This window comes from Linepithema humile, chromosome 1 (genome assembly GCF_040581485.1).
Source record: "Linepithema humile isolate Giens D197 chromosome 1, Lhum_UNIL_v1.0, whole genome shotgun sequence".
NCBI lineage: Eukaryota > Metazoa > Arthropoda > Insecta > Hymenoptera > Formicidae > Linepithema > Linepithema humile.
In genome coordinates, this window is record NC_090128.1 from 41,332,815 (window position 1) to 41,348,231 (window position 15,417).

A 15,417-nucleotide genomic window follows, 5' to 3' on the forward strand; every position below is an offset into this window, starting at 1 on the left:
CATAATTTAAATTACTAAACTTTTAATCAATATATACACAAGTAAAAAGAGTAAGAGAATCAATCTTTCAAATATCTTTTCTAAAAATTACTCACTATTTTCGACTGAAGCAAAATTGAAATACAAATTTTTTTGCTACTTTATTCATTTATTCTCCTCATTGTAATTTCAATTTTTTCATCGACAATAATTGAATGTTGTCTAATATTTTAAATATTTTCGTAGATTCTACCAATTACTTTTAATTTGTAATCAATTAATCCAAAAACATAATATAGAGCAAAATAAATAAAATATTTCAACTAAATATTATTTCATAACATTTAATGCAATTTAATATAATTTAATAAAAAGAATTAATAGTGCAAAAATACTGTCGTAGTGAAAGTTTATAGAAAATTTTTTTGAATGTGAATTATAATGTACAATATATTTATACTTACCGCATCGCAGTAAAACTTTTTTCGAGAAATGATATCAAAAAACGACAATGCTAAATTTATATCTATTATATAGTATATTATACATATATAGTAGTAAATAAACTGTGATACACTGCCAATTTTAAATCTGAAATTATTTAAAATAAATGCACAATTAACATATAAAATATTATTTAATAATCAATCCTACGGAAAATATGTGATTTACTTACATTATTCGCACTGATTATTCTTAGAGTTAGAGGTTATTGTGCGTCTTGCGACGTAGTAGTGTACTGCCGAGTCAGACTTTGTTATTCTTCTTTCTTCTAATGATATCTGCTCTCAAAATGAGAGTCCTCAACATTTCACGTATTAAATACACATAGAAGACACAATTGTGCCGAAATTGTTAAAATGTTGTATAATAAAGAACAGCGAGAAACGGATTACGCACGTGCACGCACGCGAGACCAGAAGTAACAATGCTGCCAACGATCTGGGCTGCGGGCGGCAACGCGCACATCATGCCGCCCGCAGCCAATAACGCGCTCTTTTTAGTCCAAATGTAAAAATTAATATCTTGCTTATTATTGCTCAAATCGCAAAACTATAAAGGATTTTTCTACTCGGTTTAACCCACTCTACCTGTATAAGAAAGGTGTTTCATCATGTCGGGGACACTCTGTATATATGTATAGATATTTTTTTTTATTATGTATATATATATATATATATATATATATACCATATATATATATATATATATATGTGTTTAAATAAATATCCATTAAGGTCCGCGCGCTTATAATGCATTTACTACGGTACATGAAGGGCAACTCGGCCCATTTAACAGCATTGAGAGAAGATGTAAATTACGTCTTGCGTTTCCGTGAGACACTAAGTTTCATCCATATATTCCCAGTATTACAATCACTGAGCGGCTAAGGCTGTGTCCGAAATTGACTGCCGGTATTGAAAATCTGTAATATACGTAACGTGAAATATAGATTTTTAGTACTGGCAGTAATTTTGGAATGCAGCCTAAATAGTATCGAATGTGATTAGTTTTTCAAATTATTATTATATTTGAATTATTATTAAATTATTATTAAATTTAAAGATAAAAATATTAATCATTATTTATGGCAATACTCCTTAGTGAGAAATACAAATCGAAAAAATGTCTATTAAATATCTATTATGTCTATTAAACGTTTTTCCATTCACTCAACGGAAATGTGAAATAAATATTTTACGAAAACGATTTCCAACAGATTGTAATAATTTTTATGACAATAAATGTGCTACAGCATTTCCGCTTGTTTGCGCAGGCAATCGTTGTCTGCATAATGCCTTTAGTTTGACCTAAACAAAATTATTATTGTCTCGATAATAGCAATATGATGACAACTGAAGAGAAACTTGTGTCAAGCAATCATTTTCCTTTTTGTACCAAAGACGCTTTTGCTATCTGGGTTTCCATAAAGGGTTTTGAATTGTTGCACAAAATAAACCAACAATTCTTTAGCATAGGCATTGTTGACATAACAATCGTGTGGGTCGCATAATATCCGAATAGCGTAACTTACAGCATTGAAATGAGCCAAATATTTTTTCGAAAAAATTGGTTGTAGCAAAATCGGTCCTAGATATAACAAGAAAGTCCGGAATTCAGTGGCTTTCCAGCGATGCAATTCTTGCAATCCTCGAGGTTTCCTGTTGAAATCTTTGGGTATCCATTGTCCTGAGATCACTAATGCGTCAGATAATTGTTGTACAGCCTCCGCGCGTAATGTTAGAATTCGACGACGATCGAACCATATCGTCAACAAAATTTTCATAACTCCTAAGCATACTAAATGCATATAGTCCAGCGGAAATTGAATAACCATATCTATAGGTAATGCCTCAAATGGTGAAGTACCTGTATGATGCTTTTCATTCGTTCTGCGCCTAAAGGTTTCATTTGTCCGTAGTGGTGCTGATTCAGAAAGAAAGACCATCCGATTCATAAAATCTCCCTCTTCAGTACACATTCCGCAACTGAAATATCCATTGAATTGTTTCGTACATTTCACATAGGATCGTGCGGGACTATCACAAATTATGCATCTTATTGTGACAATAAATTGTTTTGAATCCACAACAAATCCTTCACTGTTCAGTCTTTTATATTCGTTTATAAAAGGTATTAGATAGTCGTGAACTGAATATGGTTTTTTATCCCCGTGATATATTCCAATGACGAACGGGGTATTAAAAGGGCCATTAATAATTTTTCCTAAAATAGGCCACAAACTTGTTCCAGAAGATTTTGCAATGGGTAGCCCATCAATATTTAAATCCAACATAATTTCTGTTCCAGAGATGAAAAATGTATTATTTTGCAAGCGTTCTTCTAGAGCTTTTTGCAATCCGTAGTGGAGGTATGTTCCAGGCGGGCAGTCGGTAATTTCCATATTAGAAGTACGTAGTGTTTGCAACAGTGTACGAGAGTCTTCAGGCAAGTTCTTGTGACCCGCTTTTCTCAGAAGTTTTAAAAGGCGATTTAAATGAACATGTTTCATTGCAGTATCCAATGCAAAGGATGCTAATTCCTCTACGAAATCAAAAGTTTCCAAAATAATTGCAGGACAGTCCTTTTCGAGATCCTCCTCTGAATTACTGTCACAATCTTCTGACACGAAATCTTGTGCAATGTTTTCAACAGCCTTGTCAATGTTCTGAACATTAATAACATTTTCTGCAAAGTCATCTGCAAAGTTATTAATCATAAATTGAGGGTCATTTTTAGCCACGCCATATTCTGCGTTATTTGCATCAGTTGCAGGATTAAGGTTCTCTTTATTTCGCTTGTGTTCAATGCCCATCGGAAGCCGAGGTACATTATTGAGAAACTCGTCATCGACAGATGAACTGTCTACAAGCATTACATCTTCTTGCCATTGTTCAGCGAGCCGACGATAGACTTGACGTTCCGACAAGTTATTGTAGCGTTTCCGTTTTGGCATGTTGCTTATAATCTATAAAATTATTTTATTATTATCCCGAGCTGTTTTCTATGATGCAAGCAAAAGTGATGAGTAGCGAGTGTAACTCGATATCGGTCACTAATTTATGTAAATACATACGACCTTTCTCGGGCCGAAGTGTTTACACCGAGCACGATAAATTCATCGACGAGACCGTGTGTCACCGAGAATTATTGATATCGAGAGATAAATATCATTCTTGCAACCTCAATCTAATTTCTGTGTCTTGTATCATCGATAAAGTAAATATCGGTACCAAGCGGGCCATTTTCACAAAGAGTATCGCGACCATCGCCGTCACAAAAGATGAGGCACACGTGCGAGATGCGATAAGAGATTGTACGATAGGCGTAGCTGTGATATGTGTGTCGCGACGGCGAATATCGATAAAGGAATACAAGGAAAGTTTTAGACTCATTCTACAAAAGAATTATAGCGAGACACGGATCACGGATTCCGAAAAATTCTGGGAAAATATATCATCTCTTTCGTGCATGTGCATTAAAAAACAGACGAGAAGATTGAATTAAAGAATAGGGTTAAAAAAAATTTGACAATGTCCTTACCGTTTAGTAGGTTACAGCACGTCAGTGTTTGATTAACTGATGGAGATAGTAGAAGAAAGAGACAGAAAGAGAGAGAATTAAGAGACACACAGAGAAACAAAAAGAAAGGAAAGAAAGAAAGAAAATGCAATAGAAATACAGAGGTAGAAAAAGTAGAACAAAAGAGACGAAGAAAAACGCGATTTTCACGGCACTTGAAATTATAGAAACAGAATACACGCAGCTCGATCTCGATCGCTCAAAGTGCGGAATTCTAATGTCAACAATGACACTCAGCGCTGCCGTGAAACTCGTTGCCATGATAACACAAACATATCACACTGCTCATGCGCAGACCTCTAAAAAATGATACTGTTAATAAATTCTTAATGAGTACTTATTTTTCGTCCATTTGGACCTTTCGCAAAGGAACTCTTTCGGAACTCTTTACAAGTAAAAAAAAATAATTCTTAAAGAAGTCTAGATCAAAATCGTTTTTGAAGTCTTAAAGAATACATTATAATTCTATCATTTTGATTATGCAAAAATAAATTCTATTTCAGTTCTTTTTAAACAGAAATACTGAGGTCTTTAAGAAGTCGAAAATGCGAATTCTTTTGGAATTCAATACGATTACTTGTGCTATCTGGGTATGAATCATGTAGGGGGTAATGTTGGCGCTGTTGAGCACGTAAAGAGCTGCCTTCTTATCAGTATTCATTATCAGTATTGAAATTTATAATTTACGTTACTTACTTCTACAATTTTAATATTGGTAGTGAATATCAAGACACAGTCAAGCTTAGAGGGTTACAATGGAAAATTTTTTAAAAATATTTAAACAAAAGGCCTGAGAGTACCTTTTTTTCCTAAATTAATATTTTATTGCCAATTCATGATCAATTTTCAGACACATGCGAAAAAAAATATCTAACTTTCTTTCACATGTTTACAATGCAATTGTGATAACAGTATAGTCCTAATCGTTACCTGAAATAAACCGTTTCCAAAAATAAGTCCCAGATAGCACATGACCTTGCCAGCACAAGTATGAGAGAAAGAGACGTTTTATCCCACATAACATCGGACATTCTATGTATATGCATTTTTTCTCCATTATGTGAAAATAATATTCTGTATGTAGAATGTATGTACATTTCATATACATGATTTGAATATACATTATGATACATAATATATATATATCCATTAATGTATTTCGTATGTACATACAGTGCACAATATCAAATACGTGTACATTTCATATTACAAAAAAATATGATATCAGGAAATGGCACCAAGTGGGACTAAGGAACTATGAAAAAACTTGTATACTATTTCTATAAAACTCTTCTATAAAACTCTTGTACATAAAGCTGTCGTATATATAATTAACTATATTATATACTATATTTTATCTTATTTTACATATATTATACTATATATACTATATATATTATAAAAAAATAAAAAAAATATTTAAAAAATAAAAATATTTATTAAAAAACGCAAAAAAATTTGGCGCTGCTACAGTAAACTACATGTTAATTTCATTACTTTGAGGTGTAGCAGCGCCAAGTTTTTTTGCATTTTTTAATAAATATTTTTATTTTTTAAATATTTTTTTTATTTTTTTATAATATATATAGTATATCTAATAATATATATAGTATATATAGTATAATATATGTAAAATAAGATAAAATATAGTATATAATATAATTAATTATATATACGACAGCTTTATGTACAAGAGTTTTATAGAAGAGTTTTATAGAAATAGTATACAAGTTTTTTCATAGTTCCTTAGTCCCACTTGGTGCCATTTCCTGATATCATATTTTTTTGTAAGAAGTATATAGGATAGCTTTCTTTGAAAATTTTAAAATATATGACAGGTTTTTTTGAAAGGTTTAATATATACAATTTTTTTGAAAAGTAAAACAATACTGTTTTGTTTTAGTTGTGACAAGAACGTGTACTTGGCGCCTTTTTTTTACCTTTTTTTAAAAAAGGTAATTTTTTGATAGGTATTATTTCTTTTTTTTTAATAATATATATACGACAGTTTTTTTTATTTAATATATACAATTTTTTTGAAAGGTAAAACACTGTTTTGTTTTGATTGTAATAAAATTGACTGGAAATTATAAATATTGTTGGAACTAATTTAGTATACATAGAACAGAAATATTAAACTTTGAATTATTTAATTTTATTTATTTTAGACAAATCATACACTAAAGTCTCTAAACAATTGTCACATAAGGCATAGTGATAATTAGTATAATTGTATAAATTTTAATTTTATCATACTTTCTGTCAAAAAAGCACATGATTCGAGACTTTAGTGTATGATTTGTCCAAAATAAATAAAATTAACCTTTAATCCCGACTCATGGGTCGTTTTCGACCCAAGCGAAATTTCAAAGTGCTGTAAGGTACCTCCATTTCTTAATAACAAACTATATAAAAAAATAATTTTTATCGAAATATTATAATTGGGACTTCAAGTTGAAGGTTGAAAGAAGCTCCATGAATTTTTTCAGATTTTTTAAAGCGTTTTTACTGATCCAAATAACGCAAAGACGCAAAGCGACCCATGAGTCGGGATTAAAGGTGCCGAAAAGAACCGTCGGGATTAAGGGTTAAATATCAAGTTTAATATTTCTTTTCTATGTATACTAAATTAGTTCTAACAATATTTATCATTTCCAGTCAATTTCATACTGTTCTGTCTGTCCACTAACCACAGAATACTGAGAGTGTTGTCAACATGTCTTGCTACACTTCTGCACTTTAAGATCAAAAAAAATTTTTTTCATAAATAATACTATTATTTTGATATACACTATCTTTATTTGTCTCCACAACACGTTATATATACATTTTACGACCGATATTAATTATATCAACGTTAATTAATGGGCTTGTTCGTTTTAGCTACACTGGGGCTGCTCTGGTTCTGCTCTACACAGGATAATACAGGACAGATAAATAGTTTGTCCTGTATTATCTTGTTTAGAGCAGACCCAGAGCTGCCCCAGTGCAGCTAAAACGAACAAGCCCAATATCATCAAAGCTGCGATCTGACAGGTCTGAGCGCCGCCATATTAGAAATTTGAGTTGTGTGCGTTCTGATTGGTTGCGTGCTGACGACGCTGACCAATAAGACATGCGTTACATTTTAGCGTGACATCCGAGAAAAATGATGATTTTTTAGATTTCTCGACTTTGGATGCATATATCTTGATTTATAAAGCACACAGAGCAAAAACAAGCATATTTTTCTTATGTAATTTGGGTATGCGCTTTCGATTGAGCCTATTACCAACTTAATCGGCCCAGCCGTTATTGAGATCCGATAATCTCGGCTCATCTGAACCTTCCGTCTCGCGTAAAGATACACGGTCGGTTTTGCGCTGCGCGTGAACTTGGCGCGAGACACTACCGTGTCTCTTGATATATATATATATATAAATATTTATTAATTTCGTGAAAAAAAATACTTTTTTTTGCGCGTGAATAAAAGAAAAAAACATTTTTTTAAATCGTTTCTTAAATATTTTTTTATCGGAAAAATAACGTTTTTCTTAACGTTTTTCAGAGTGCGGTCGAGTTGCCGCTTCTGAGTGCTTCGAACGCTTTCGTTTTCAACGCTTTCATGGAATGGTCAAGTAGCGCTACAGATGTTCTCAACGTTGGTAAAATTGACCGGTCTGAAAGTGTCTGAAGCGTTTGAAGTGTAAAATTAAAAAAAAATATAAATTAACATATAAAACATAACGAAATTTAAAAATTTTTTTAAAATAAATAAAGATATAGCTGCAATATGTATTGTAAAGAATTATTTAGATATATATTCTTATCTTTGTGATGATGAGGAAATTGACATAATAATAACCTCTCAAAATATCACAAATGAAAACCGTATTAAGAATATTGAAAATTATGTTGAACATATACTTTGATTTCTTTCATCAAATAGCGTAATATTTGGCATTTTTAACAATAATGTAGCTCAATGTTTCTTATTATACACAGAATCTTTAGATGAGCACGTAGAACCACGTTACACATGTATGTTGTTTAGTCGACAGTCGACACAATTTCCCGCAATTTACGAAAATTCAAAAAACGCTTCAGTCGTACTACCTCTCCGGCTGCAGCATTGGAAGCGAAATGGTAGAGAATATTTATGACGTGACGTCATTTATATCATTGAAATGTTTCAAAGTGCTAAATTGACCGCAGTCGAAACGCTTCAAAGCATTTGTAGCAGAAAAGCTGGTTCTACAATAAGTTGCAAATGCCCCGTCACCGGTCGCGAAGGATGGCAACTACTAATTGGAAAGCGCTATTTTTAGTTATTTTTAGTAAGACGGAGCATTCGCGACTGGCGACGGAGTATTTGCAACTTATTGTAGAACCGGCCTAACTCGACCGCACCCTCATAGCGTTTTCGATTATACAGGATTTGAACGACCCAAGATTGGTTAATGACGTCATTGCAACCTCTCCACCAATGAAAGACTTGCATTTATAGTAAAATAGTGGGCTTGTTCGTTTTAGCTGCACTGGGGCAGCTCTGGGTCTGCTCTAAACAAGATAATACAGGACAAACTATTTATCTGTCCTGTATTATCCTGTGTAGAGCAGACCCAGAGCAGCCCCAGTGTAGCTAAAACGAACAAGCCCATTGATTGATCAACCCTAGATCGTTCAAACCCCGTTTATTCGAAAACGCTATCAGATTGACATTTTACCCATTCAGATTGACCAATGAGAAACGCTTTTAAGAACCGTTATGAAACGTTTTAAAGAAACATTTGTGAAACGTTTCTGAAAAGAACATGTGCTATTTGAGTTCCTGAATCATTCTTATAGTATTCTTTTATGAATTTCTAAAGAATTACAATGAAAAGAATTACATAGAAAAGAATAAAACTTGAAGAATACTTAACAAATTCACTGTGCTATTTGAGATAAATATACATTACTTATGAATATATATTTAAAAAACATCTTGGCATCTTGTGAGTCATGAATTTAACATTATAAAACAGGTATTTCCCAGTAAACATCAAAATCTTGTAGACATCGAAAAGATATTTTATTCAAGATGTCTTCAAGATATTTCTAAAAGATATCTAGAAGTTATTTAAAAGATGTCTAAAAAAGTTTTGTTGAAGATATCTTTATAGAATATCTAAAAGATATCTATAGACATCTAAAAGATCTCTTAAAAGATATCTTTAATATATTTTTAATAGACATATTAAAGATATCTAAATGATTTCTCTTAAAATATGTCTTTAAGGCGTTTCTAAAAGATATCTATTATATCTTAAAGACATCTAAAAATATGTCTTTAAATTATTATTTCTAGTAAACAAAATATAATTAAGTGTTATATAATACAGATCATACGTATAAATTCATCGACGAGACCGTGTGTCACCGAGAATTATTGATATCGAGAGATAAATATCATTCTTGCAACCTCAATCTAATTTCTGTGTCTTGTATCATCGATAATAGTATATTGTGTATCAAGTGCGGGAAGTTGGCAATTGCCCACGAGTGGGTAGGGAGGGGAGAATGGTCGCACTCGCCTTCGGCTCGTGCGACCATTCCCTCCCTACCCACGAGTTGGCAATTGCCATCCCGCACTTGATACATATGCTATTTTGTAGTACACGTGCGTCGAAAGTAGCCTATTGTAGTATAAGTGCGGGGTAAGTGTAATGATAAGACGCTTTTTACCTTACCAGTTTCTTACATGTGTCACTGCGTGTTGGGCGCAATTGAGATTAGACTTTGGGACAGGGAAGAAGTAATGGCTATTTATTTTCTATCGCGCTGCAAGATGGCGTTGCTTTGTAATGAAATAATAAGTGAAGCGTGCGGTAATAAAGCGGAAGCGTGCGGTAATAAACCGGAAGCGTGCGGTAATAAGTTTGAAGCGTGCGGTAATATGTTGCGTGTGAAATTGGCTACTTTCCGCACGTAAAGCATGCGCGTAATAGGCTACTTTCGACGCACGTGTACTACAAAGTAAATATCGGTACCGAGCGGGCCATTTTCACAAAGAGTATCGCGACCATCGCCGTCACAAAAGATGAGGCACACGTGCGAGATGCGATAAGAGATTGTGCGATAGGCGTAGCTGTGATATGTGTGTCGCGACGGCGAATATCGATAAAGGAATACAAGGAAAGTTTTAGACTCATTCTACAAAAGAATTATAGCGAGACACGGATCACGGATTCCGAAAAATTCTGGGAAAATATATCATCTCTTTCGTGCATGTGCATTAAAAAACAGACGAGAAGATTGAATTAAAGAATAGGGTTAAAAAAAATTTGACAATGTCCTTACCGTTTAGTAGGTTACAGCACGTCAGTGTTTGATTAACTGATGGAGATAGTAGAAGAAAGAGACAGAAAGAGAGAGAATTAAGAGACACACAGAGAAACAAAAAGAAAGGAAAGAAAGAAAGAAAATGCAATAGAAATACAGAGGTAGAAAAAGTAGAACAAAAGAGACGAAGAAAAACGCGATTTTCACGGCACTTGAAATTATAGAAACAGAATACACGCAGCTCGATCTCGATCGCTCAAAGTGCGGAATTCTAATGTCAACAATGACACTCAGCGCTGCCGTGAAACTCGTTGCCATGATAACAACAAACATATCACACTGCTCATGCGCAGACCTCTAAAAAATGATACTGTTAATAAATTCTTAATGAGTACTTATTTTTCGTCTATTTGGACCTTTCGCAAAGGAACTCTTTCGGAACTCTTTACAAGTAAAAAAAAATAATTCTTAAAGAAGTCTAGATCAAAATCGTTTTTGAAGTCTTAAAGAGTACATTATAATTCTATCATTTTGATCATGCAAAAATAAATTCTATTTCAGTTCTTTTTAAACAGAAATACTAAGGTCTTTAAGAAGTCGAAAATGCGAATTCTTTTGGAATTCAATACGATTACTTGTGCTATCTGGGATAGGCTGTGTTCCGAAATTCACTGCCAGTACTGAAAATTTATAGTTTACGTTACGTATATTGCAGGTTTTCAGTACTGGCAGTGAATTTCGGAACGCAGGCATATTACTACTGGTCGGCTAAGCTGCATTGATAAAAAAAGACAACCGTAAATTGATTTTTTTTATATAGTTTTTTTCATCCTTTATTTAAAGAATCACATATGTGACTATCATCAAAACAAGTTTTTACTTTGGCCATCTCTCACAAGGTTAAACGATCTCTTACTAAACATAATTTTAACATAACAAGTTTTTACCTTAGTACGTTATCTCATTAGTAAAAGGAACGGACCAGGAAACTTTTTTGCGGAAGGCCATGATCTTTCCCTCCTACCTGTGAATTTTAAATTCCTATTATCTTTTATTGAACGGTTATTTAATGATATGATAATAATTCTAAACCAAATAAAGACATTAAAATATTTCTAACTTTTTCACGTCATAACTCTGTGCTGCATGCCAAAATTATTTTTATTTAAATTAATTATTATTTTTTATTCTTAATGGGCTTGTTCGTTTTAGCTGCACTGGGGCAGCTCTGGGTCTGCTCTAAACAAGATAATACAGGACAAACTATTTATCTGTCCTGTATTATCCTGTGTAGAGCAGACCCAGAGCAGCCCCAGTGTAGCTAAAACGAACAAGCCCAATTACTTACTATTTAAATTAATTTCGAAATTTCTGAGAGGGGCTGTGCCCCTCCCCTTGACCTCCCCCCCCACTTATACCTATGATTTACCTATATAAAGAGATGAACAGATCGAATGTTCAGTACAAGAATTGGATTTTTGGTGCAAGAGTTAGCATAAAAATAGGAAGGATGGTTCAGCTAAGCTGTATTGTGTTTATTGGTATTGCACTAGTGTTCGTTTTCGCAGAGGAATTATACACCAGTCAGTATGACTATATCGATGTCGATATCATTCTAGCAAATAATAAACTACGAAATCAATATTATAAATGTTTCATGGAAACTGCGCCCTGCAAGACAGCAGATATGAAATTCTTTCGAGGTACATATACATCAGTAAACTTTATACTGGAATGCACCGCATTATATACTTCGTTATCAATGAATTCAATGTCTCAATTAATTACTATAAATTAAAACTAATAAGTCTATTATTTTGATTTTAGAAGTCTTTTCCGAATCTCTTCAGACTCAATGCAAAAAATGCACGGAAAAGCAAAAGATTATTTTGGAACATATAATTGAGTGGTATACAGAAAATAGACCCGATGAATGGAATGTTTTAATTCGGAAACATTTGCGAGATTTAGCAAAGAAAAATGCTCAATAATTACGAATAATACTGTGGTGACAAAACTGATAAAGATATTTGCAGCGAGCCGATACTTTTATATTATATTATATAACACTATACTGTACTATAATACTATACTATACTGTAGCTAATATTAGAATAAAACTTGAAAATTATTTCAGTTTTACTTATTTATTATAATCATTATTTTAATGTATATTATCTACTATAACTTTGCAAAAAGAGTAAGCAAAATTTTAATATATACATTATACTTTAATAAAGTAATTTTTATTTTCATAAAAATAAAAATGATAATATTTGTTATTATTTTATTTAAATAAAGTAGTAGTAATTTTTAATATTATTTCATTATTGTATATTATATGTTGATGTAATATTTATTTATAAAAAACAAAACCCTGTCTGACAGTTTGACATCTGTACGTATTTCACGTGTGAAAAATTAAAGATAAAATTAAAAAATTAATAATAACTCACATAATAAATATATAGAACGCAATAAAGTGTTGCTAAAACTTCGAGCAAATCTCATGTATGTACTGTAGTTGAAAGTAGCGACATAGCGACAGACTATCGCATTTATCTCGTTCAGCATGAAGATAGAGATTCATCCGTTGACAGCAGATCCTACAGCAGCCTGGCGCGAGTTATCTCAGCATCAGAAAGTTGTTAACATAACTGCTAAATTGCCGACGACCGAGGCACCAAGCGATAAAGTACGTTTAATAATTTTTACTGTCCTAATTTCTTTATAAAAAGATATGTGTTTTTGTTAACCTCAAAATTACTTTTGTTTATTCTACACGTTTTTTGTTGTATCATTAATTATAATATAATTATTAATAGCATGCAACACTATATATACTATTATATTAATGAGTAGTAAATCAAAGAAATATAAGAACAAAAATCAGTTTTTTATTGAATGTCAACGTTTCCAAATTTGTTAATTTAAATATTGAAAGTGTAAATAAAATCAAGTTCTTCTCTTCTTATCATTTTATCATTATTAACATACACATTTTTTTGAGCAACACATAAATTAACAATACATTTTAATTTTTAGTTGCGTATAGTATGTATGAGCGATACGCATTCACTCACACCATACATAAAATTTGACATACCTGCTGGAGACGTTTTCATACACGCCGGAGATTTTACGAAATGTGGTAGTCTACAAGAAGTCATAGAATTCAATAATTGGATAGGTAAATTAACAGCATGCTATATATACTTTTATATTAACGGATAGTAAATCAAAGAAATATGAACAAAAATTTGTTTTTTATCTAATGTCAGTGTTTCCAAATTTGTTAATATATAATTATATGTATTATATAATTTCAGGCAATTTACCACATAAACATAAAATAGTTATAGCTGGAAATCATGAACTTAGCTTTGATCCAACATTCACACACCCTTTTTCTGTGCATACTGGTGGGGATCATCAGAAACATACAGGAACCAGTATACTTGACAATATACCTACCTTGGGTATGTCAAAAGATACTCTTGCCGAAGCTATTAAAACTACTAATGTTAAAGATTATTTGACAAATTGTACATATTTGGAAGATTCTGAAATTATATTGCATGGAATCAAGATATACGGTACTCCATGGTAAATATTTTACTGTATTTCTCGATAAGTTAGTAGTAAATAAATATAGGATTTATAATGTACTGAATAAAATATTTATATAAATTGGAATGAAAAAAGCTAAGCTTATTACATACATAAAAGTGAATAACTTTATATTATTTTTTAAATATTTTGAAAAATATATTTCTTATATATATCTTTCTCTAGATATTCTAGAATTAAGTAAACAACTGTAACATTTCAACTGTGAATTTCCTGTGTTAATATGCTGTGAATAAGATCAATTTAATCGTTACAAGTGTAATCAAAAGATTATGTGTGCATTGTGAACATACTATAAAAGATATTTATAGAAAATAATTTCAGGTAAAAGAGATTTTTATTTCTGAGGGATATTTTGTTGAAACTTTAGGCAACCAGAGTTTTGTAAGTGGGCATTTAACGTGCCGCGTGGGGAAGCGTGCCTCTCTAAATGGGAAATGATTCCATCAAATACAGATATCCTCGTAACGCATACTCCTCCTGTAGGTCACGGAGATCTGTGCTGTACTGATGTACGCGCTGGATGTGTCGAATTATTGTCAACGGTGCAAAATCGTGTGAAACCCAAATATCATGTATTTGGTCACATACATGAAGGTATGATAAAATTTTAACCAAATTTAGATTTATATGAAAATATTCAATTTTATTTTATTTCAGGATATGGCATATCTTCAGACGGCAAAATCATATATATTAATGCATCGACATGTGATTTGAATTATTTGCCAAGTAATCCACCAATAGTGTTTGATATAACACTACCACCTGGTGTTCAAAAATCATAAACCACCAGCTAAATTGAAATTAATATATACTATACTGCATAATGTTACATCAGGAGTATGTCAGATCTTACAAACAGAAAAAAATTGATAAAAGATCGACATATAAATTATGTAGGAGTTTATATAGTTTCTTGCCTTAATTCAATCATGACATGTATAAAGCATAGACTGTAAGTATTAATTTGCCTTTCTTTTTCATACAATTTGTAAGGTCTTAATAATAACATGTAAGAGATAATCTAATTTGTGATCTTTCTTAAATAAAAACTTTATAAATTATATATATTGTTATGCAATGTTTTTTATAAATTAGCTTCTAATATTTATCTTTTATTTTTAATCATTTTTAACAGTTATTTAATAGTTGTTAAGTTTTTGTTAAAGAATGATCGAATTAGTAAAGGAATCAGTTGTGGAAAGGAAACTTTTATTTAGATATCTTGAATATACGTTTCCTTCGAAGTAATTTTCAGTAATAAAATTTATGTTTTACTTTTTATGTATTTATTGTATTTTATGTATTTATATGCCCAATTGAGTAACAACCCAATTGGCACTTTCTCATTAGGAAAAATTTGCAATTATATACTGTCACATTTGAGACTACATTGGTCCGAAGTTATTTTACGGAATA

The 15,417-nt window shown here is 31.8% G+C and overlaps 2 protein-coding genes across 8 annotated transcripts in view; one reads left to right on the top strand and one right to left on the bottom strand.

The window, feature by feature from the left end:
- The window catches only part of LOC136998567 (uncharacterized), a 31,867-nt gene extending 20,862 nt beyond the window's left edge, over nt 1–11,005 (bottom strand). Inside the window, exons 1-4 of one of the 7 annotated variants that reach the window (XR_010889148.1) lie at nt 4,024–11,005; nt 2,350–3,448; nt 656–2,271; nt 499–570 (exon numbers count right to left, since the gene is read on the bottom strand). The gene's annotated coding sequence lies outside the window, so the exon portion shown is untranslated. Of the gene's footprint in view, nt 1–498; nt 571–655; nt 3,449–4,023 lie in introns of those variants that run through there. The other 6 variants (XR_010889149.1, XR_010889150.1, XR_010889147.1 and 3 more) reach the window with 6 other exon arrangements.
- A 1,863-nt stretch (nt 11,006–12,868) lies between these two features.
- LOC105672976 (metallophosphoesterase domain-containing protein 1) lies at nt 12,869–15,064 on the top strand. Its single transcript, XM_012368290.2, has 5 exons — nt 12,869–13,060; nt 13,411–13,555; nt 13,695–13,971; nt 14,366–14,592; nt 14,656–15,064. The coding sequence occupies exons 1-5, from the start codon at nt 12,938–12,940 to the stop codon at nt 14,781–14,783; spliced, it is 900 nt and encodes a 299-aa protein (XP_012223713.1). The 5' UTR covers nt 12,869–12,937; the 3' UTR covers nt 14,784–15,064.
- The last annotated feature ends 353 nt before the right edge of the window (nt 15,065–15,417 follow it).